At 46.1% G+C, this 25,372-nt stretch overlaps 2 protein-coding genes across 2 annotated transcripts in view; both read right to left on the bottom strand.

Moving 5' to 3' along the window:
- LOC126535991 (alpha-N-acetylgalactosaminidase-like) overlaps window positions 1-663 on the bottom strand; it is a 33,366-nt gene extending 32,703 nt beyond the window's left edge. Inside the window, exon 1 of the mRNA XM_050182872.3 lies at window positions 462-663. The gene's annotated coding sequence lies outside the window, so the exon portion shown is untranslated. The remainder of the gene's footprint in view (window positions 1-461) is intronic.
- Window positions 664-18,388: 17,725 nt separating this feature from the next.
- LOC126535992 (alpha-N-acetylgalactosaminidase-like) overlaps window positions 18,389-25,372 on the bottom strand; it is a 40,007-nt gene continuing 33,023 nt past the window's right edge. The window contains exons 7-8 of the mRNA XM_050182873.2: window positions 21,605-21,789; window positions 18,389-19,824 (exon numbers count right to left, since the gene is read on the bottom strand). Of these exons, the coding sequence (XP_050038830.1) occupies window positions 19,464-19,824; window positions 21,605-21,789 (546 nt within the window). The 3' untranslated portion in view covers window positions 18,389-19,463. The remainder of the gene's footprint in view (window positions 19,825-21,604; window positions 21,790-25,372) is intronic.

The following is a 25,372-nucleotide window of genomic DNA, read 5'->3' as shown; positions in this document are numbered from 1 at the left end:
GCGACATTATTGTTTGAGAAATAAGTTTGCATGATCTCGCTATGGAAATTACGAGACGCTCATTACAAGGATTCAGCGCCTCGTCGTACCTTATGAAACACGAGCAGCGTATAAAGTGCCTTTTAGCGCCGTTTTTGCGGTTATGTATAAACACTTCGAAGTGCTGTTGCTCTTATATCTCGTTTCAGGCACAATATTATAATTAAAAACAAAAAATTTGTTGGTTTCATCACTGCTGGTGCCTAAAACCAGCAGTAGGAGGTTCAGGGACTTTCGTCCGTGGCTTTCGCATGTAGCTTAAAACACACTCAAAGATTCTTGCAAACTCCGCATCGCAGGACTGAGTAGTCGATCACGGGCACCGAAAACAACTGAAGAGAACAACCACGCGCACCCATGCACGACCTGTATTACCGGTACCGTTTAGCGGCGCACAAAAGAGAGTGGTTCACCCAACGCACCTTTGGTCACAGGCCCTCGGTCTGGCAGCCAGCGAGGGAAGAAGGGGGAGCAAAAATGAAACGCTGCGCTGGTCCTTGTGCGGCCGTGTGATCGCTTAATGGCGCTCCGGCCGTTACTGCTGCTCGCTGCTGCTGCTGCTATCGCGAACGCCCAGTGCGTCTCGTCCCGTCGCGCGATAGCTGAAAGAGGAGCAGCGGCGAACGAGATTATCGTGGCGCAAGGAGGAGAGCGAGAGTGTGTACGCGGGCAAGGAAGGCTCCGCCTGCGCACACTTTGTTATGCACTTCCTACAGATACGTGCTTTTCTTTCGAACCTATCTTTCCATTCTCTCTTCGCTTCTCTATAGCTCTTCGTCTTGTTTGCTTTGTTTTAATTGTATCGGGCCTCGTTGTCCTCGAGGATCCTCTGCGTCAACCCCGTGCGATTCTGCTGCGGATGGATTACGTCCCTTTCGTGTCTCGAGTGACTGGAAATAGCGTTCCCTTTGTTGTTCTCTTCGCCTGTCAGAGCCTCTGCCCTTTCAGTTGTCTTTTATTCTAAATGGAACCTCTGTCACTGCTATCTCTCCCTCTCATGCATTTGGTTATTGTTTAATATTAACTCATTGTTTTTCGCAAGAGACCTGTTACTGGTGACGGCGGCCTGCAGACGCAACACCGCCTTGCTAAAGCAGATTTTCTGGAACTTTTCCCCAAAGTTGGAATGTCCTTCGTGTGGTGCCTTTTAAAGAAGAAAAGCTTCTTGAATCTGGCCAATATTTCCCTTCGGCATCATTGCACAATGTATCGGGACCGGAGAGCCAGCTTAGTCGATTTGGTGAAATCACTTTTTTTGAGCAACGAATGATTTGCGCCAGCTCAAAATTGTACCTGGTTCACGTTATCCTACACAATTCTGCGCAATAGCTTTAGTGTGGATTACCCGAGAAACTCCGGGGAAATCGAACTGGTACCTCCGTGTGAGCCAGTTTTTAATGCTCGGTTTGATGAACTTGCTTCCTTGTTCAAATACCCTCACCCCACCTCACCCAACCCCCCCCCCCAAAAAAAAAGAGAAATCTAATTGAACTTAAGTCAACGGAAGGAATGAGATAAAGCCTCCTGTTGCCAAATAATCACGTGGCACCTCGCACAGGGAGGCTAGCCGAGTTCTTTCACAAACGATAGTTACATCGCTCCATTTTAGACGTTTCTCTTTTGCCAAAAGTGACAATCTGTGTTCCTTTGCACGGCTGATAATTCGCGAATACAGTCGAAAGCCTTTATAACCAAAAGCTCGGGGCCTCCAAAATCCTTCGTTATACAGGTCGCTTCGTTGTAAATGTCGTGCATCGTATCGCACGCAATAGAGCAAGCTAAGCACGTTCAGAAAAAGAAAACCTTTATTTAACATGAATTGAAGAGATACTTAATGAAATAAGTGGGTAATTTCCTTCTGGATACTTCGTCCGATGCAATGTGCAACTGCAGCCGACCTTAACACATCGAGGTTCACGGCATGCTCCACTGTGAAACCCGGGAGTGACGCAAGGTACATCTGTAGAGCGTCGAATGCCGCTATTGCCTCTCTTGTCGTCAAAAATCTATGGGCACTTTGCTGAGCGAAAATGCGATAGGCGAAAGCCTATCTATGACTGCCTCTGTTGCTGTTGTTTGAACTGTTCTGCGAACGGACGCCGCCGTGGCCGCGAGCATGGGACGCAATCACAGCCATGCGGCTGCAAGGTTTGTCGCCGATGTGCGCGCACCCCCACGCGCATGTCCGCGCTCTCCCACGCGCCCACTCGCACAGCTCTACTGGCTTGGCACCTCCTTTCCTTGCTCCCCTCGCTGGTGGCGCCTCCTCTCTGCTCCCGTCGCCGGGGATCACGGCTTTCCTGCGTCCACCAAGGACTGCGCCCGGACACTCATGAGCCACTAAAGGCTTACGCCTTAATATTGTCGTATCGCCTGCAGCTTTCTTCGTAGGTTCCAACCGGCGCTCTCTATGCGTTCCGCAGCTCAGTGGTGGCTGCGGAGGGCAAACACGGAGGCGCTACACGCGTTCGTTGTAAAGGAGCAAATCAGCCGTCGGGGACACCTAAATTCCTTCGTTGTACAGGCAAATTCGTTGTAGTGGTCTTCACTCTAGAGGCGTTCGGAATACACATGAAAGATAGGAATTCCGCCGGGGCATGCGAAATACTTCGTTATACAGGTCATTTCGTTGTGGAGGCGTTCGTTGTGGAGGCATTCGACTGTATTCTCTGTCACGATAAAGTCAGTTTCAGCAAACAAACAATTACATTTTACCGCAGGAACTGTGGTTTATGGCTAAGTCTCCCACAGACTTCCTGTATCAGGATGAAACGGGAACAACGTCATACTTCTGACAACATGGCGTCCAGCCGGCCAATTTCAGGCCAAAGGCGCAGCGACTTCCACCCCATTTGCCCCCTTTAAAAAAAAAAAAAGAATGTCGTAGACATTCACTTCCCTTCATCTCATATCGGCAGCAAAATTTGGACGTTATCTCGACAGTTTTCTTTAGATGTTTTCTCGATATCGAGGGTTGAAGACCTAGTCCCCACGGCGGTGTCTAAAACAGGGTGACCATGATGTATCTACACCTCCGAAATCACTTCCAACGCTTCTAATCCTCACAAGCATAGCCTTCGAGATTTGTTTCTCTTGCTCAGAGTCAACCATTGTTATGGTGTTGGAGACCAAAATCTGACGTCTGTATGTCATGTTTTAGGCTTCCGCAATCGTTTCCGCCGCATGCCGCCAGCAACAGCATGGCCTCCAAGATCTGCATTTGTTGCCCAGACGGGCCCGTCGCTGAAACGTGGATTTGGACGGACCCTATCGCGGACCTGTCCTTGTGGTATCTCAGAGGTGGCTCGCTATGCGAGTGGCTTTACTTGGCGTGGTTTCAGGCAACATACACCAGCACACACTTTCCTTCGCCCGTATGGCATCTTACCTCTTGAAAGAAGTGACTCATCGACGCACACAAAAGCACGAACACATCAAAAGCCAATCAAGTTTACTTCAAAAGCCATGGTACATATTACAGCAAGATGTCCCAGAGAGAGAGAGAGAGAGAGAGCAAATGATAAAGGAAAGGTAGTGAAGTTCAGTAAAGTGGAAAGTTGGGCTAGTTGGTGAGAGAGAGAGAGAAAATGATAAATGAAAGGTAGGGAGGTTAACCAGGACTGAGCCCGGTTGGCTACCCTACACTGGGGAAAGGGAAAGGGGGACGGAAAGATTAAAAGAAGAGAAAGTCCACTGGAGATATCAGTCGGTCACTCAGTCCGGATCACAGACGCTGACTCAATCCGGTCGCTTTCAAATATCGCAGCAGCGCTTTTGTGGCCTTTTGTAGCTGTGATATGCGAGGCCATGATCCCAAGATCTTGTTCAAGGTGAACGGCTTTCCATCTAGCTGATTGAGAGCTGTGCAGAGGTCTTGCCTTTCATTTTCATAAGATGGGCAGTAGCACAGTAGGTGTTCTATGGTTTCCTCGACACCGCAGGCATTGCACTCGGCGCTATCAGCCATTCCAATCAGAAATGCATAAGCATTTGTGAATGCGACGCCCAAACGTAAGCGGCACAGCACTAGTTCGTGAGTGATCATCATACCTTGCTGGTGAAGCAGCGCACTGACACGGACACAGTGAAGACAAACAGGCAAACATTGAAGACAAGCGAGTGTCGTCTTTTCCTGTTTGTCTTCACTGTGTCCGTGTCAGTGCGCTGCTTCGCCAGCAAGGAAAGGTAGGGAGGTTAACCAGGACTGAAACCGATTGGCTACCCGAGTTTAGGACAAACTGAATGGGGAAGTTCCATGATTGCATTATTTTGGTAATCTAAAAAGAGAGCAACCAGTCATGAAATTGCTGTCATGAGAACTCGCTAAATCAAAAGTTGATAATATCTTAGGAAAAGACTTATGTACATGCTACAAAACTAGTGCTAAGTAGTAATCAAAGCAGTGCCATGTGAACAAGACTACTGATAATAACCGCAAACTAGAATAATCAACTTGATCGTCTAAATTATCTGTTAACTATACCAAACGAACAATAATACGAACGTGTTCGCTTAAGACGCAGGAATGGAACGCATAAACAGTTCTCACCCTTCAGGCTTTTCTTCGCTCGTGGGAGACCTCCTTTTGAGACGACTGAAAAGCTCATTAAAGCTTTACCGAAACTTTGTAAATATATCTACAGTGTATAGGTGTGTGTGTGCTGCTAAGTGTATATCACTGCATACGTGTATAATAATCATCACTCCGCACCTGGAGTAGCATGTAAGGCGAACAGCCAGGCTAGTTGAGTTGAGTGGTTGTATACTACTGGTGGGATTAGCCTTGCAGTTGCTGCCGGCAATTGCTCCACCGTAGCGACACTTAAAATACATAAATCACATAAATCAGACACAGACCTCACAACCACACATTGTCACTCCTAAGGTCACCATGTGGAGGCCAAATCCGTGTCCTGGAGGTAATTTAAAATAAGGCGAGAAACCTCCTTCCTACACAACTTGGTTCCCGCGCGCGAAAACGATGTCCTGAAGAGAGCTGTGAGGAATTCCTGTCTTCTTGAGCGACTCGAATAACACACTCTTCTCCGCGTTATACAGAGTACAGCACATAAGGTAATGTTCTATGTCACCGGACACACCACAGGTTGAACATAATGGAGACAACGCCAGGCCAGTCTTATACATCCATGCAGGGGTACGAGCAGAGCCCGTGCGAATGCAGAGCAGTAAAGTGGCTTGGTTTCTTTTGAGATCCTTGGTCACACATGGCTTGTGAGGTGAGCTCCACAAAGAACTGAAATGGCACAACACTGCTTCTCTGAAGAGTCTCTTCCCCTCTTGAGGCACTTTTCTCAGTGGATTCCCAGACAGCGCTCTATGGGCGAGGCTGTCCGCCATCTCGTTGCCTATGATACCTATGTGCGAGGGCACCCATTGGAAACGTATGGAGAAGCCTTTGATATGGAGATTGTGCACCGAGCGTAGGGAGCTAAGACATAAGGCATCAGTAGGGAACCCGTGCTCTAACCTTTGAAGGGCGGATTTTGAATCTGTAAGAATGACAACAGGTTGAGGCGTGCAAAACCGTAGCTTCTTTAGAGCTGCCTCAATGGCAACGCTTTCGGCCGTTGTGGAGGACACGACTGCAGTGAAGCGAACCGACCAATCATACTTCAAAGAGGGAATGTGAAAAGCAGCTGCACTAGATCCTCTGACCTTGTCCACACAGCCATCAGTAAAAATTTGAAGATGACGTGCATATTCAGTCTCAAGATGTTCCAGTACGAGCGAACGCGTTGCCGCCAAAGGAGAACTCCGCTTAGCGCGAACGTGAGGAATTGTCAACGAACAATCGAGGCTCGCGAATGACCAAGGTGGTTTCAACCTCTTAGTTCGACCTCTAGCGTCAAGGCCCAGGTAACCAAGAGCATTAAGGGCCAAGTATGCTCGGGACTCAGATCTCTTTCGAAGGCTCTGTAGAAGGGCTCGCCCGGCTATCGTCTGTTTGAGGCGGCCAATTTGCATCAATAACCTTTGTGAAGCGGCTAGGCTAAGAGGTCTCGATAGAGATTCATAAAGTACTGCATTGTTAGGAGCAGACTGCGGAACGCCAAGAACCCTCCTTAGGCCCTTTCTGTGCAAAACCTCAAGTCGTTCCAGCTGTGATAGCGAAGGGGAAATTAAAGGGAGCTGGTACATTATTCGACTCGTCACTAGTGCATCATGCAGCCTGATCAATGAAGAAGGGTGATTTCCCCATAGCTCACTTGCAACTCTACGGATCACATTGAGACGCGGAGATAGTGATGTCACAATAGAGTCCACAGCTCGTCGCCACTGTAGACGGTAGTCAATAATGACGCCCAAAAAGCGCTTCTGATTTAAATGACGAAGGCAAGATTGATCAAGGTCTATCTTCAGCCGCGCATACCGTCTTCCTCTACCTGGAAACATGATGAAGCCATATTTTTCCACCGAGAGAGTCAACCCAACACCTTGAAGGTAATTTTGAACTGAAAGTAATGCCTGTCGAGCTATCAGAACTAAACAGCTAGGCTAATATCTCCAGCATATTATTAAAGCTTGTATCTATCTCTCTCTCATTAAAGCTTACAAACGCGCAAGCACGTGAGATCTCAAACGACTGAGTGTGCTTGCACTGGGGAACCATCAGTTGGACAGTCTGCTCGCACAGACTGGAGTCATCGCCGACCACGTGATACTTTCCCATGTTATCGTGACTTTTATCACTGTTCCCGCAGCACGCACCAGCCTGAGCTTCGGCATTACCTGGTTCACTTGAGAAATCGAATAACTGTACGGTTATTTGAAGCTATCAAAAGTTCTATATAGACACCGACACGCCGTACGTGCGTACCTATATCCTCCCCGAGACCCCTCGTGGTTTATCATAATCTATGCATCAATGAAGTCTGACCTTGACCTTCTCTTGCTGTCTTTTCGCCATAAGATGGCACGCTAGCGCTTTTTCGCAGGCTTTCACCAACCTACTTTGCATGCGCATTGCTTTACGAGACCGCATTATGTATCCCAATGTGTTGACCACTGTGACAAGGGAGGGCACTTTTGCAGTTTTTGAGGGCAACAGAACTGGACCAGAGGCTGTAGCCTGAACAGATGTTTATAGTGCTGCAAGTGCTGCAGTACTGTGCGGTGACGGTATGCGGTGACAGTGACTGACTGTGATTGTATGTCTATGCTTCTTTCTTTCTTTATCTCTACTTTGCTATCACTTTACCTCCCCCTCCGCTCTCTCCCCAGCATAGGGTAACAAACCGGATCTTCCCATCTGGTAAACCTCCCTGCCTTTCCCCTTTTTTCTGTCTCTCTCTTTTGGGTGACATCCTTTTAGGGGAAACTTAGGCTAACATTGTATAACGAGGAAATGTTCAAGTTTTCCTGTTTCTTTTTATGGCACAATAGATAATATTGTATGGAAAGAAAGTTTTGTATGTTACTTTTTTATCACGGCGTTTGTTGTTTACTACATACCATATTTTGTACCACTCCCCTCTATAGTGCCTCTAGCGCTGAGGGTATGATAAATGAACAAATAAATAAATAAATAAATAAATAAATAAATAAATAAAAAGTTGGACGCATGCTGAGCTGTATAAAGGTGGTTTTATCGTATTCTTGCCTCCAGCCTTCGAGAAAATTGACATTATCGTGATCTATACCACTATGTCATCACAGACACAAATGACAACAGTAATGTGCACTTCGAACACACATTACAAGAAAATACAGAATACAGCATCAACAGAGAGGCCCACAACACGATGTTTAGGCAACAAAAATGTAGTTTTCACACTGACCAACAAGAGCAGACGCTTACTTTGTACACGTACAACGAGATGGTGATGCCTTTAGCATCAATGGCGGTATTTCAACAAAAGTAATGCCTCACGTCATTCGTAACTTACAAGTAAGAACCTACTTGAATATCCTGAGCTGTCTTCAGTTTTCAGGAGAATACGGCTCTTCATGCCCAAAAAGGTAAATGGCGTCGGTTAGTGACCGTATAGCGTGCCTTGCGCAAAGCGTTGCCATGGAGATGGCGGCAGCTCGCAATTAGAAAAGCAGCGTGTCGCACCGAGGGTTGCATTCACAGTTATTTTAATACGTGAGAACTGTTTGTCACTGGCAAATAAGTTCATTATTTTCCCTTCGGCTCTCAAGAATTACCGGCTGCAGTTTATGCTAAACGATTTTGCAAAGATTGGCATTGCGCATCCGCGCTTACGTTATTGAGCCAGGTGTGTACCGTGCGAGCCCGAAACGCTAGCCGCTAGACTGGCGACACGAAAGTTTATTCTCAAGAAACAGTATTGCTCATACTTCACTTGATGAGTAAGCTCTGTAGTAATGGACCTTAAAACAGTGTCACTTTCTTTAATGTACACGCTATTGCCTTGGTTGTTACTACATTAATACTATTACCACATAGGCGGACCAAAATCACGCGGAATGTGTCATTTTCATCTTTCTTTTTCTTTTACTACTGTTGCTTTAAAGTTTATTGTATCTGCCATTACGTTACAGATTTAAGGCCACGAAGAAAGCCGTATAATCCAATAAAAGTCAGTTCTTGAGTCAGCTACTTCCAGCTATACTGAACTGACGATACTGCTGTCGTCGTCGTGGTCATCATTACCGACCTAAGATTTTCGGCCACTGCAGAATGAAGGCCTCTCCAAGCGACTTTCAATTATCCCTGCCTTGCGTAGGCGGACTGTAGTTATATGGTCCGGTGACTTTCCTAATTTAAGCAGACTATACCACTAACTGACAATAACATAGACAATTAGATCTCCTAAATTCAATAGCTTCCACATTATGCAATTAATTATGTGCTTTGTTGGTACGTCCCTCTGGTATAAGGAATCGAAGAGGCCGCACGGTGCTTTCTTGTAATGTAACTATAGCTCGAAGTTCTAGGCCATTACAAATGTGGGAACCTTTTTGAGCTTAGAAGAAGATCTCCATTCTCCCACTGCGCCTTTCTCTCGGCAGTCCAAAAGCACGCGTGACGCTCTGTTCCCCTATCGAGATAAAACGCAGGGAACGAAGCGACCTTCCGACTCGGTTTCCAAAAATTTAGTCTGAAACAATAGCCCGCTCAATGCGGCCCTCTCATGTTGCACTCGTCGCCGGCGCTGAGAGATGTCTCACAGCAGCGCCTGCCCTTCGTTTTGCCTGGCTGTGAACAACGTTGTCGAGGACATGTTATTTCTGGAGTGATGGATTTCGTTCAGTTTCGATGAATACAAAAGATAACTCTCAGCTTTCTTTTTTCTCCTTGTGACCCTGGAGGCACTCGCAAAGAAAATACAGTTTAAGAATAAACAGCGCTCTTGAAGCTGTATCTGCACGCGCGGAGAAAAAAAAAAATGTGTTTGAAAAGCAGCTGCACAGGTTGAAGGCAATCACTTCGATAGGAAGATTAGGCTTGCGTGCACAGCTCTGAATAGGAAGGCATTGAGGAATTCCTTTTCTTGGAAGCCGCCGGACCGAGTAGAATTAAACTTGCGGGTTTTAAAGTGGAAAGCTGAGGCTTATGGCCTGATAAAAGTAGGGTTTAATTTGAGCGCATATTTTTCTTTGTTGATGGAATAGTGCTCTAAAATGGGACAATTGAAACTCCGCAGAGGCCGCGTTTACAAGTGGGTAAGAAAGAGTAAGAAAGAGCTTAGAGGTCACAAAATTGCTCATCTAAGAACATTTATATCACGCCAATTCGAAACGAGAAATCATAGGATAGTATGCCTATTATCCTTATAGTTCTTAAGATGCACGGTTGTTGCAAAACGTTATTTTAATGATATACAGTCTCGTGATTACGAGCTAAGCACTCTTCATTTTTAGCGTCTTGTAATATGCACTTTGGCTATTAACTATACAAGAAATACTTTAGAAGATAAATGAGTCCTCTGCTTTCCTATGTAACTGGACCAGCTACATATCCCTTCGTTCGAGAGGACCAACGTCATTGATCCGGCTATTTCTTAGTAACAAATATATGTGGCCTCGCCACGTAATTGAATAGGTTTCAGTAGGAGAATATAGGAGTTGGGCTTCAAGCAACTTTATAATTTATTACCTTATCTTGAATAATTCAGTCACCATTCTTTCTTATCAAAGCAGAATCAGTTTTTACTATCACTAAATAAAGAACACTTTATCATGAGCAACAAAAACCTACGGTGCGATTTGTTTTTGCCGATAGCTGCGCTACTGACTGTGTTTCTGGAAAAACAAGTCGCGGTAAGTGGTAGCTGAATAATAGGTTTCTATCAACCAAAACGACGCTGTATTTTTTTCCTGTGATTCTTTGTTGTTGTTGTTGTTGTTTTTGTTGTTGTTGTTTTTGTTGTTGTTGTTGTTGTTATTGTTGTTGTTGTTGTTGCTGTTGTTGTTGTTGTTCAGAAACAGGATGCAGCGTAATTACGGAAAACTAGAATCGTACTCGCTATAGCCGCATCAGTTAAGATCTTAGTGTAACCATGTAAAAAGTTATGCCATGCCTCCCCCGCTGCGGTGGCTTTCTGGTTGTGGAGTTTTGCAGCCGAACTCAAGGTCACGGGCTGCATTACGTGGCACTGGAGCCGCATTTCTATGGACAAGGAATGCAAATGCTCTGGTACACTGAGTCTTCAGTACATCTTCACTCATTGAAGCATGGCGGTTACCACAGTCCTCGCCGATCAGCGCACTACAATACAGGTACATGAAGGAATAGACACGGGTGAAATGGACTTTCAACAAGCGTCTATTTCAAATGCTACACAGGATGCTTCAGATAACTTGTGCCAAGCCTTAAAGAAAATCCAAGTATGCTCTACGAGACTATCCTTTTCTGTCCTCATGAGCCACTCACATGATCTCCTACTATGAGCTTAAATTATTAATCAACAAGAAATAACTTAAAGTGCTGGTTAAGATGCGGAACCATCAAAGAAGTGTAGAGCGTGATGAAATATATCCAAATGATATCTTTCCATGAATATACCTATTGTATACATGTGTTTAAATTTTCCGTGCAACAAAAAGAGTGTGCAACAGCTTGAAAAGTACCACGTGACAAGGCGCTCGAGCTTAATGTCATTAGTGCCCTCACACTTCCAACGCGCTACCAACAAATGATCGCGGCTGCATACAGCCTTATCGCATGAACCGGCCGTATCCGAAAGTGATGGTTAAAAAATTCACCCGCGATTATGGTACCCTTTAATGCGAAATTTGAGCGCAGCTCTATAGAGTTTTCATTTCGTGATATATTGACTGGCACAGAAAATCTGTATCGTGCGGCACGTCGCAAATCGAGCGAAGTGCGGCGCGACTGCCTCGCTAATCTGGGGCGGAATTCACTAAGCTGCGTTGTCCGTAAGCACTTTCTTAGCCAAAAAAGTTATTAGCTGAGATAAGGGTGCAGGCGGAAATGGCAGCGCATTTAACTTACGGCGTCGTATGAGAGCGAGGAGGAAGCAACGCTCGGAATAAACGACGAGAAATGAAAGAAGTGTGGTCAGCTGATAGCATGATCTCACATCGTGCATATGTAGTTGAGGCTATATTCTTAGGGCAAATCATTGCCGACCCCTGTTCTACAGCTTCCTTTTCCGGGCACCGACAAGCGCAACCGCCCTCGCTGACAAGCGCAACCGCCCTCGCCTGTTCACCGCACTGCCGTCAGAAGAATTGCAGATGACGTGACTGAGGGACAGGTCTGATTGATGGTCACATGGTGACATAGTTACCGCGGAAAGAGACGCTCAGTTGGAGCAATTACCGGCCAGGTCTGCCAGGTTAACCCTGCCTTTATACGTTGCAACTACCACACCCTATTACAGAGCGACTAAATGTCTATATTCCAATACTAATTACGTAAATGAAAAAAAAAGCCCCATAACATATAGTTCTACGGCCTCAAAGCATGGGGCACTGCACCGGTACGTTCATCGGTATGATATGTGATTGCGCTGTACGCGGTTGCAGGTGCGGTTATAATGCCGCACATAGGCTCAATATCAGCTCCCTCAGTAGTCGGTACCGTCTGTGGTGCTGGTCCACGTTGTCATCCACCGCCAACCAACGACTAAAAGCGCGCTCCCTTCGCATAGTATCACTGTGGAGTGCACGGAGAGCTATTAAAGCAGCCCTAAAAAATAAATGCAGAAAGAAGCCGTGGTTACCAACACACCCAAATTATGACAGAAAACTTCACTACATAATATCCACACCTGTAAGTTTCGCTGCCTATTACACTTTGACATCGTATCAACGTTCATCGCTTCTTCTTGGCTTCTCCACAGCTGATAAAACACGATGATGCTTCGCACCAGGTCAAGAGCTTGTTTTGCAGGTTCAGGCCGCCGCATTCCGACAGAGGCGAAATCCACAAAGGCGCGCACACATCAAATTTGGAGACCGGTATAAATGATAGGTTGGTGACGTTAAGGCCTGGAACCCCTTACTACGCTGTCTGTCATAACTCAAGCGGCACTTCATAGAAGTCCAGGCTAATCAATCAACATCATCCCGATGCTCAAGTGCTCGTCAAAACACCCACAGCACAGTACACGAAGCAAATAGCGCTTCAACATTCTAGCTAGTTTCGGATCAAATCGGTTACTGTCGTCGATCTCGCGACTCTGACATACTTTGTTCAGAGCAGTCACCGCACATATAGTACGATGCCAAGGTGGGAGTGGTGGTATCCAAGCGGCGCCCGATACTGTTCTGTAAGCATGCGAATGTGGCCTCGCAATATACGGAGTGAACTTTGGTTCAATAGTAACAGTCCGTTAAAATTCAGGACGAATTTTGGATCTTGTAAAACGTCATCAACGTACTTTTATGTTCACTACAGGACGAAGGCCTCTCCCAGCGATCTCTAATTACCCTTGACCAGCGCTAGCTGATTCTAAGTTGTGCCTGCAGATTTCCTTATTTCATTACCCCACCTAAATTTCGGTGGTCCTCCACAGCGCTTCTTTCCCCTAGCACCCACTATGCATTTCTAATGGACCACCGATTACCTGCCCTACAAATTACCTGCTCGAAATCTTCCTGTTAGTTCCAACTACCACTACCCCAGTTTGATATCTGATCCAAACCGGTCTCTTCCTATCTCCTAACGTTAGGCCTGACATTTTTGCCCTCGTATTCACAAACGCACCTCGACTCGACCCTCCCCTCGAAACGCGCCTTGAGTGAAGGAAAGCTCGAGTGTTTTACTCGAGAATGTCAAGGTAGCCTCGAAGCTACTTTGAATCGCTCCTTGAGTGAAGTTAGTGCGTAAAAATGGCGGCCTCGTTACTGGCTCTGCGCATGCAAAACGAAAAGGTAGGGGCGTCTTTATGAGCCTTATTTATGAATGTCTCTAATGATACGCGTCATAGAGGTTATATATACATATATGTATATATGTATAGATAATGTGTGTGTGCGCGTGTGGACTCATGCGACAATTATTCAGCCTGTTCGTGAGGTGTATTCCACAGCATCAATCGTGGTGCGTGATTTTATTCGCTATTTCTTTTTTATATGTCTACGTATTTGCGTATTGCACGTCCCGCTTCACATCACAGGCAGTATTCCCGTCCGTCGTACACATACTCTCGCTCACATTGTAGGTCACAGGGTGAGCAAAACCATGAGCATAGACACTACGTCACTTCCACTTCGGGCTGAAGTTAAACTAGGAGTAATATAATAGAAGGCTGAGGCTAACAGAACGCGACAATCGCGAATTCTACAACATCAATAAGTTTTGATAATTCGAAAGGTTTAGGCGTTTGTTTCGTTGTTTCATCTCTCATGGAGATGTATATCGCAGAAGAGCTGGGAAATATAATAATCCCGAGGCCTATGAGTGAGCGAAAGCTCAAACTAGAAAAAAAAAAAAAAAGATATAGGAGAGCTCAATAGTTATGAATGACAAACTTGATGGTTGTCAGGGACGAACACTACGGTTCTACTTGCTGCTACCCAATAGAGTGTCATGAAGATATGAAAAATCCGGCTTATGCTCGCATAGAGAAACAAAGCCTATCAGACATTCAGCAGAAATTCGCCGCGCAGCAATAATCTTACTACCGTTCATCGCAACACACGCCCAATACAATTATGCACTAAAGCTGCTGAATGCATTTGGGATGACAAATCAAAGCGCGCCACAAAATTATAAGCGCGTGCCATCCTCGGCTATCAGTTGTGGTCGCTGGCCAATCGGCCGCTACAGCGTGCTCCATCGCTTACCCGCGTCAGCTTGCGCAGATAGACATAATTAATTTCATAAGACTGCTATCCGCCTATCGTAGAGATTTCTTCTTAAGACGCCAGCTGCGACGGCTTTTTAGGTTTTGTGAATCGGCTTACGCTTACTATTGGCGCAAGTAATGAAGTTCGCACCTGCGCTACCATTACATACATGCCTTTTTTCGACTACAGCGTTCGCCTTTGCGACGGCGGACATAGGAAGCTTGCTGATCTTACAAACAGCTTTAGCTTTGTGAATACGTTTTTTTTCTTAATATATTTCTTACGCCAAAGTTTGTTCGTAAGTTCGTTTAGGGAATTCCGCCCCTGGAGATCGCGAGAGCCAGCACGTGGGTGACGCGTGGACGCTATTTACAGCAGCCGCCGCCGACAGACATCCCAGATGACGCGCGCTACTCTGGCGCCATCTCGTAGCCATCAACTGTCGCCGCACTAAACTTTTTTTTTCTTACAATTTTGCGCCATAGCCTCCTCCGCTTTCCGCCTTATGGTTCCGCTGCACCCTCTCTTTCCTCCTTGCGCCTTTCATCCTCCGCTGCGCTTCGCGTTCACTTTCATCTTTCGCTGTGCTCGGCGCAGCGAAAGATGAAAGATGCGAAAGATGCTCGGCGCAGCAACGGGTGCCTAAAAGCGACAGTCACTGCCGCCGTCTAAGATGTATCGTCTTCCGCCGCCAAAACTTTCTCGACCTTTGTGAAGTCCGTGAACGCCAAAAACGCTGAAAGAGGGAGAGTTACCCAGCTCCACGCGCTTCATTGCTTCGGCAAACAAGCTATATTGCTAAATGTGAATGCGAAGATTCATGTCTTCAAACCATCTCTGTTGGCTATTCACAGATCCTGTCGGCTTGCCACCTCAATTATTCTTCAGAAGCACGTTTCAGTGCAGTTATGCCGCTTCGTACGAGCGCCTATTGCCATGTAGTACTTTTTCAGATTTACGCGTTTTTTTTAGAACCCCCCAAAAATTAAAACCATGGTAGCTGTCTTCACGGAAAGTAATTTTTCGGATATTTCTCAGTCTGTTGCATAACTTCTCTATTGGAGGTATAACATATTGTTCTTGGTAATTGTTGAGTTGGAACCGTATTCAACATATTTGAGTTACTCAAGAGTGCATGAACAGTACTTGCTCGGTTGCATTATTGTAGCGCATACAAGGATTTTTTAAGGCTTGGCACAACTTACCTGAAAAATAATTTGTATGCGTAATAGATACATTCAATAAACGTTGTGCGTATCCCACGCACTGTGGGAATCGAATATATGCAAATCATTTGGCAGGCACCTGTCTATGCAGCATTGTTGGGAGTTCTGCAAACCATTACCAGATCAACAAACGGGTTTGCCTAAATTGAGTAGTTCAGAATGTGAGCCGCGAGCGTACTTGTGTGTGACAACAGTAGCACGATAACGACCAAATCGAAAACCATCGTATGGCAGCAAGGTCGTATATACGCTGGCCGTTCGACGCGAACTTACGTCACGACAGTAGTTGAGCTCTACATTTGTAGTGGACGAGCGTAAGCTAGAGAAACGCGCATTGTGACGTCATCAGCAGCACGGTTTATACTATCGTACGTATACTATGGCTAAGCCATGTTGTGTATGTTAAAACGACGATGACATTTGTACACCGGACATAAATGTTAAAACCTGATAAACTTGGGCGATCGGTCATGAAGTTGGTACACCGTGGCCCTGCTTCTGCGTAGCATAAATTGATACGAGGAGAGTGCTGGGAAAAGTGCGCCAGGCCCGGAGATGGTGTGTTCTGACACGGCGCCTCAAAGCACGAGCTGTCACACGAGCAAAGAAGACGAGAAAGTAACGCGTGGCGCGCGGGTCAAGGTTTTCGAAGAGCTGGCTCTCAAATTAGTGACTCTCAAATAGGATTCAGGCCTGGGTGCTCAGTATGGTGCGTTCATGTTGACTCGGAGAGTCGAATTCAACTAGCTTGCCGCAACAACCAGTACGCGGCCTCTGTGGCATTAGATACTGCGAAGGCGTATGACAGTGTCTAGCGCACCATCTAGATCAACAGACTTGAAAGTGTGAATCTCCCACAGTATATAATTGCATGGACTCATAATTTCCTAAGCGGACGTGCATTTTATTGCTATCAAAACGGTGTTTCTTCTCAATGTTACAAACATACAAGGGGTGTTCCTCAAGGCACAGGCCCTACCCCGTTTTATTTAATATTTTACTAAGTCATATTCCGGCACACCGTGATGTGCAGGCATACGTATACGCTGATATGGCATCTTTTTCGGTGTCAAATGATATCCATCACCTTTATAAAGCATGGCAGTCATATTTGAATCAGATTGAAATGTGGCCTAAAGGAATACAAATGTCACTAAATGTCAAGAAAAGTGCAATAATTGTTTTTCCCTTTTCTTATTGCCATGCTCCATTCTTTGCTGTATTTTTTATCTATGTGAAAGCCATCGTTTTCTTTATTCCCTCTTCTTCCTATGTTCCGTGTCCATGCTTCTGTTCCGTCGTTGCTGAAGAGGGGGCAAGCGTCCTGCCCCTTCCAGCGCCAGCTGCCTGCCTACTCCTTCCCTTTTCCTCTCTGCATTTATTCACCTGTGTTTCCAAAGCAAATATTTATAATGATACCTCAACTGCTTCTGTCCCGCCTGAAACATATTAGTGCTGATTATTATACGTGTCCATCATTTTGTATGCACCTTTACGCAAATATTTGCGCCTGATTCCTCAATATCTGATATGTGAAACTGTTACAAAATGATGAAGAACAAAAACTGAGCCACTTGAAGTGCTTTGGCCCCTCAAAAAGAAAAAGAATAAGATAGGCAGAGCGCGGGTATAAGTATTTCAGCCTTTCAATATTTTGTAGTTAAAAGAGTGTGAAATTTTCGTTTATTCATTTGCTTGTTTTTTCACTTAGTAGATGTGTGAGAAAACCCGCAAAATATTGCACATACTTCTGGATGCCTACCACGCATGCACGCAACTGCTGAATAATAGAGTCGGAAGTCATGCGTTCTCGCCTGGGCTTTTGTCGGTGAAGTGGGTATAGCTGTTCTTGGCATTTCTCGTAACAGATCGCTTCGTATACTGCAGCCTCAGCCTTTCTACGGCTGAGCCTTACTAAAGAACTACGTTGCACTTCCTTGCATTACGTAGCGTTTCCTCAGCCTTTATTTTTTGTCATTCTTCTTTTATGATCAGTTATGCCTCGTGCATGTAGTCGTTTTCCTATACCCACTGCATGTCAGGCATGAGCTCTGTTCAGAGCTTCGCAATGAAGCCATAACAGAGAGATATGGGTGTAAACTGGAAAAAAAAACTTAGACGTATCGTTTGCAGCACAGAAAAGAACGTGAAGCGCTTGTGTTCAAAAGGAGCAGTGAAGATGTGTTGAATTCTGTGACGTGAGAAAAACAAAAAGAAACTGTGACTGGTACACCCGTGCTATGTATTAGGGTGTAAAGAGCGTTCTGCGAGATAGGGACACATTTAATATTGAGACACGACAGTAATGGTCTAAACAACATTTTCTTTCTTTACATCCCTTTGTCGTTATATGTCCCCCTATACAATAACCGACGTCAATCTTGTATACACTTCCCTTATTTAACAATGTGCAATCACTACATTCCTGTCAGGAATGCTATGTCTTTGCCAGGCAATGCGTACATATCGTTCGTGCTGCAAGTACCTAGAGCGGGGCATTAAAGAAAGTATATACCTGTATAGATGGAACGGGGACGCGAAATTTCGACCAGCAGCACCATCTCCCGACAAAGTAAGAAATCTTGTTTTTCTTTCTATAGCAAAATTCGCTCGGTCTTGGTAGCCAACACTTTTCAAGGTAGTCTCATTCGCCACGAATAGGGTTTATAATAAATTAAGCCTTTTGTTGTTCGTGTGGCATTGTACAACTAACCAAAGTTTTGAAGTCAGTTATACCGAAAAAGATAGTGCAAACTGCTTGCACGCATTGTGGTTAATCAAGAGCTCTGAATGTCTACGTCAGCTTGCTTTCGATTCCATGCGATCCATCGATAACATTAGGTTCCGGTTTGAGTGAATAGACAAGAGACGGCATGAACGATCGAGTCAGCGTAATTTATTTTAAAAAAATGTATAGTTGACATTCGAGACTGGCATCAGGGGCAGCCTGCTGCTCCTCGAAATCAAAACAACAATGCAAAAAAAGTTCGAACTTTCGTAAAAAAGAAAGCAGCGTGTACACTGCATGTCAAACTAATTCCCGCTCTGACCGGTTGGGTAAACGAGAGCATCACACCCGTTCACATATACCCGCAAAGGGAAGTATGCCCATAAACGTGTTCAATAACGTCTGAGTGAGCAACGGAATTTCATGGCTTTCATTACAACTATTAAATCTGTCGACTACCATTACTAGCAGGCTTCATGCAGCCAGACATAATTTATTTGTGCGAGCATTTAAGCGGTGCCAATTTGGACATCTGGTCACCGAAAGGCCTCAAATATTTTCTGCCTAGCACTGCAGTATTATATACTGACTTTGACTTTTAAACATTCTGTTGTTCCTATGGGTGCTTGGTAGGTTTGCCGCGTCCAGTATTAAGGTTGAACTTCATTCAATACACAATGAGATAAAAGCAATGCTTCGTTACCAGTTCAGAAACTGCTGTTTTCTGCGTTTGCAAACAGAGCACACAGCGAAATATACCAGGACTGAACACAACGTTTGTGTTCCCACATCACTCGCATACTAGCGTAGCTATCCAGTAAAGGTAAAGACGACTAGAACAATAGTGCATGATAATCAATTCGTATTGCGAAATCTCCTCAATCCTCACATTTGTTCCTAATTTCGTTTAGAATCTGTTTTATATAAAATGACCCATCGCTGAGCGCTGAGTTGTCACACAAAAAATTCACACGAAAGAGTAAAGGGAACAAGCAAGCGTTCAACAGGATGCACATGTTCGTAACAAACTTCCGTCCTACTTGAGTCGCTAATATTCACCTATCTTCCTCAAGTCATCACAAGGGACAAATAAAACGATTCGTTATCAACAACCGCCGTTCAAGACTCCGTAGCCATCTGCTGGAAAGTACCCGGGTGTCACTTCTTTCGTCGCCGCTGCTACAATGTCCAGGAGATCAGGTGCACGCATTCAAGCGAAGACGCTATGTCGGCAGTGGCAAAGTGCGGAGGCTTCTCGGGGACTGTGTGCTTCTCACCGCATGAACCCGAATCCTCCGCCTCGAACCATCAACGCCCACGACGTAATCAAACGGCACGCCGATGCTGTTTCTGATCCTCTGAGGGGGCAGAGTAGGCGGCAGAGGCAGTTGCGCGCTGCGGCCCGTCATTGGGGTGCCTGCCACGGATAGCCCTCGCTGCTGCGTGAACCTCGGAAGCTGTACTGGAGGCAGCCTAGGTACAGGAGGCACCGGCACAATGGCCTCCGCCTTTACCATGGCGGCGCCACCGGCCGGGTTCACTCGAACCGCCAGGTAGTCGTCGGGGAAGTACACGTCCAGAAACCTGCGTGTAATGGTAATCGAACATTGGTTTTGGCAGAATATGTGATAAAATGTTCATCTGAGTTTTCGTGCGTGTGCGTGTGCGTGCGTGTGCGTGCGTGCGTGCGTGTGCGTGCGTGCGTGCGTGTGCGCGTGTGCGTGCGTGCGTGTGCGTGCGTGTGCGTGCGTGCGCGTGTGCGTGCGTGTGCGTGCGTGTGCGTGCGTGCGCGTGTGTGTGTGTGTGTGTGTGTTACTAACTTATGTTCACGTTCTATGTTTAAATTGCAATATCTCAGACTATTCTATTTTAACATCGTTTAGTAGCGTAACCTGCAATGACCGGCCCTACTATGTGTGACATGTGCTGTGTGTGTTCTGCTTAATTTTTTCGATTTCTCATATTTCTCTTCCATTCCTCTTTCCTCCCCTTCTTCCTATCTTCCAGTTCTACGTTTCTGTCTCCTCCTTTTTCTGAAGAGTCGGCAGGCGTTGTGTCCCTTGCGGTGGCAGTTGCCAGCCTTCTCCTCGCTTTCCCTTTCCTGCCATGTGCATATATATTTTCAAAACAAATAATAATAATAATAATAATAATAATAATAATAATAATAATAATAATAATAATAATAATAATAGATCCCCACCCAAGCACTCCGTACAGATAGTTAACCAGAGAAGTTGAAACGTGCGACCCCGGTGCTTATCACTCGGTTAATCCAACGGTTCATTAAACGATGGCTTGGTAGGCTGTCGGATCCTCGGTACGCAGTTGTTATTTGCGCTCGGCTGCACGAGCCTGTTCTTGTGCCCGGGCTGCAGCATCGGCGCGGCGTAGACGAGCTCGTTTCAGTTTCAGTTTAATATTCTTGGTTTACTGTTCCTGGTTCTGCTCGCGGCGTTGCTGATCGAAAGCATCCTGCTCTTAAGGAGTGCGTATGACGCGTGGCCGGCCCATTTCGGAGCCGGAGAGAAACTGCTCCGCGACGGAGAGCAACGGCGTCGCTCCTGGCGCAGCTAATCTAACACCACCTAGATAGCACAAGGCCTTTTCACTCCGATCCATGACGTCATATTGCCTGGCCCGACTGCAATAGAATCTAATGGGCATGCTCCCGAGTAGGCAACAGGGATTTTGACGTCACCGCTTTGATCACGCCAGCATTGTCAACGAAAATGTCGGGCCATGTAACGTGACGTCATGGATCGCTGTAAACAAGCCTTATGCTATCTATGCTATCTATCAACACCACCTACAGGTGGTGTTGGCTAATCGCGCGCCTTTCTCTTCTTTTTTTTTCGGGTGGTTGCGCCGGTGGAGTTTTCGGCGTACAGGGGACCGACAGACGGACGGACGGACAGACGAATCGGCTAGCCATGTACAGCTTCGCTGTAGTAATAATAATGATCTGCTATATATACATAGCATGAGCTTGCGTGCTCTCAGGTAGAGCAAAGTTGGCATTTCCTGCTTGGGTTCTGGTAGCCTAGCCTCACTACTCGCCAGCCTAAAACGCCACACAGGCTCTTCTACAGAATATCCGAAGGCGGCACATTTAAGTGTGCTACAGCACACGCAGCACCTTGTCTGGTGCGCGTGATTGATGTAAACTCCGGGATTCACGCTCACTCACTCACTCACTCACTCACTCACTCACTCACTCACTCACTCACTCACTCACTCACTCACTCACTCACTCACTCACTCACTCACTCACTCACTCACTCACTCACTCACTCACTCTCTCACTCTCTCACTCACTCACTCACTCAGTTAGATGAACACCGCTCCCTTATGAGGTCCACACCTGTTCTCGAAGAGGTCGGTCACGCGGTAGCCAAGCGGATGGAGAAGCCCCAGCGTCCGAATCTGCGTGACGTGTTCTCGAGTAGTTCCCATGATGTTCCTATTGAAGAAGACCAGGGCAAAGGAGTAGCCGGACTCGCCCACCACGGGGGTTACCGGGCGGATCCATGTCTCCACACCATCTTCCTAAATAATGTATTGAAAAAGAAGAAAGGAAAAGTAAAGCCAGGATAATAGGCGCTCATCTTCCGGGTATCGGCTCAGTACCTATCTCCTGTTGAGACAACGACAGATGCTCCTTAACGTCTCAAGGTTCGGTTAACATGCAATGGCGTTTAGCAGCAACGTTTCTAACTGAACTAACTGCGTGGCCGCATGTTCTGCACACTACATCATCCATTACGTCTACGCGCTTCGCTTCCTAAATCAAAAGGAGCCACAACAACCGACTGAGCGGAGCGTCCACTGGGCTTCGTTGCTTTTGCAGTCAAAAACACTGCGCGTCTCTACGCAATCAACCCTCCACACGTGGGCCGCGCATGCGCGTCGATACCGAGACAGCACGACGGCGGCGGCGGCAACAGTGGCGATTATGAGCGTCCGTAAATCGCTCTCGCAATAAACATCTATACAGGAGCACTACTAAGGGGATTTGGACTCTACTCGAATAGATTGGCTGGCTGCTCTTTACCACAGCAGTGATACAAACTCATAGCTGAGCTCCAGCGTGGAGCTGGTAAAACACGACGTGTGAAACAAAAATCAAGGATTACTGACTAAAAAACTGCACATAAAAGGTGTTGTCTATTCATGTGAGGTACACGCAAGGTCAATATTATTTTATAGTCATTAATAATTGCGCTTTTAATGCAAGAATTTGGGACTCCGACGCAGGTTGCTCTGCTGATACCGAACACGACGACACACGAAACGAAAATAAAAAATAAATAATGAATAACAGCGCAGAAACACAATCACTTTAAGACGAAACAACACAGGAGCATTACGGGAACTGCGTCAGCAGTGAGCACGTGAGATTTGGGTGGCGTACATCATTAAAAAGGGAGCTTTCGCGTGCATGAGCCCATCTTCGGTTTTATTATTTAATAAGGTTACCTATCTCGAGAGCTACATTTATTTGGTTCTCGCGCATATTGTCACCCGCCATCTGTTTTACCGCTGTCTACTTTACATTCGTTGTTGTCTCTGGTTGTTTGCCGTTTACAAGGGTTGTCTGTTAGCCTTGCTGATTTTCTTTGTATTTGTTCTTCATATAGAACCCGATTCATCGGCCTGAGACATTGCACTCTTATTCACCAGTGGTGGCGGCAAGGTGTTCTATCATTATTTGTTTTCTTTTGACACGCAGATGAGACGTTTCTATCTTTAATCCCCTGTCATTTTATGTAAGCCTTTCCTACGAATAAACCACCAGTTGATAGTCACTGTGATGTTTCATCTTTCTGTGGTTCTGTATATAGCTAGCGTTATTTGTTCTTGCTTTTTTTTAATAGCTTAGTTTAGTCTACCATAGGAGTACTTTTGAGTGCATAAGTGATGGAGATGTCAAAGCTTGCTAACGCGTTTCATGCACTAAGCCGAATAAGCCAGGTGTCACGTTCCTCTTGAGACGACTGCTTGAAAGAAACGAGGCAGGTCACGTTCAGTACACGCTGACTGAAGGGCGAGAAAGACGTTGACCTTCTTGTGGAGACGGTCGCCGTCCGAATATGAAGAGGGGCCGTCCACCTTATTAAAAGCGAAGCTTTTCTTTTGCGATCCTCGCCGGTTTTCGTTACCATGGCTACAGCTTGGCTATTCTTTTGCGAATAGGCCAACCAATCGCAGCGGAGCTTGCGCGCCGCGTGCGCTGCTTGGTTCCTTGAACCACCACCAGATGGCGCTCGCCTCCGCGTATCCGCGGCAACGGAAGCGCCGGCGCCGGCCGTGCGGGTTAAAGAATAAAATTCACCGATGTTTACGATACTCCCTAATGCGAAATTTGAGCTCAGCTCTATTCGCATTTTCATTTCAGGAGATATTGGTTGGCGTGGGCAATCTGTCTCGTGCGGCACGTTGCAAATGGAGCGAATTGTGGTGCGACTGCCTCGCTAATCGGTAGATCGCGAGAGGCAGCGCGTGGGTGGCTCGTGGGCGCGATTTACAGCAGCCGCAGCAGACAAACCTCCTTGATGACGCGCGCCGTTCTGGCGCCATCTCGTAGCCATCGTCGCCGCACTACGCATTTCTTCTTACGTTTTCGCCATACCGTCCTCCTCCTCCGCTTTCCTTCTCGCGTCTTTCATCGTCCGCTGCGCTCCGCGTTCACTCTTTCATCCTTCGCTTAGCTCGTTCGCTTGGTTACGCCGACGCCGATACTCGCCGCAGCAACGTGCGCCAAAGTGCTGTGCTCTAAAGAAAGCTTGCATTCGCGTCCGCGGCTGCACGGTAATGAGGAAGAAGTGTGCGTGTGTGTGTGCATGTGTATACGTGTGTGTGCGTGTGTGTGCATCTGTTTGAGCGTGTTTGCGCGTGTATGTGCGTGTGTGCGCGTGTGCGTGTGTGTGTGTCACATAAAGCTTTGCTGTATATAGATTCCAACTTGTTGCATCTGCTGCATTTTTCTCCTTTTTCAGTGCTTCTGTCTTACAACCAGTGTCATAAGAACGAGATGATGGGATATGGGTGTGCTAATGGCATGGGCGCATCACCTTCACTTAATAGCGTCCTGTATTGGGGGATGACGCAACACTCTAGGCTTCGTGATCAAGCGTGACACATTTTTTTCTACCTATGCGCTTTTTTTCTCTTTCTCTCTGTCTGCCGAGTTTGAACCTCTACACAACTATGGAGTTGGAGCAAGTCTCTGTAGGAGTATCAAGACGGCGCTCATTATGGAGATGAAGCTGTCGAAGAGCACGGCAGACCGGGGGGTGTTATGGCGTAATAATTTCGAAAAGTACTTGTGTGACGAAAAAAGAAACTATCGTCTTTTTAAGTGCACTTCGGTGTAATACATTGCAAAACATTAGTTTCCCGAAGGAAAAGAATATTTTTTTCTTGCTGCCTGCTTTGACAACTTGTCACTAATGCTTTTAGATTAAACGTTGAAGTTTGAACACACATTGAACATTCAAGAGCATGGCCTGCACCTCACTGAAGTGCATGATACACGCGCTGCACGAAGGGAAATTTATTTTTGCCGAGCTTTTAGCGTTCGTAAAATTTTGACGTTAATTGTATGTCCTGTCACAATGTTTTTATTCTTGGACACAAAGAACTACAACGTGCGGGACTGATCGCCTTGCGAGAGACCGCCTGCTGAAGATGCGGTAGAGGTCTAGGCTTACGGCACGGCGCCTCTAAAATGAGTAGCAAATGATAAATGCAAACAAATTAAATGCATGTATATGTGGAAACGACTATGGTTGGCATAATCAATACTTGCATAATTTTATTTTTATTTTATATAATTTCAAATACTCTCAAGGCCAGATGGCGCTACAGAGAGGAGTGGGAGAACAACGAAACATGCGATTTGTTGAAGAAAAGGCGTTGTAAACAGCAGATTTGAATTTGCCAGAGTCTGGGATAAGAACGATAGTGGCTGGAGAGTGGTTCGTCTGCGCTTGTCCTATGGATGAAATAATCGCTAAACAAATTCGTAAGGGATGCAGGGAGTTCTACTTTATGCTAGTGGTCTAACCTGGATGAGGTGTAGGTAGATGGAGAAGAAATGGCTTCTTTCAAAACAGGGTTATATAGGCAA

The sequence above is a fragment of the Dermacentor andersoni genome, chromosome 4 (assembly GCF_023375885.2).
Source record: "Dermacentor andersoni chromosome 4, qqDerAnde1_hic_scaffold, whole genome shotgun sequence".
Lineage (NCBI taxonomy): Eukaryota > Metazoa > Arthropoda > Arachnida > Ixodida > Ixodidae > Dermacentor > Dermacentor andersoni.
Note: the sequence above shows the minus strand (reverse complement) of the source record. Positions and strands in the feature narration are given on the sequence as shown.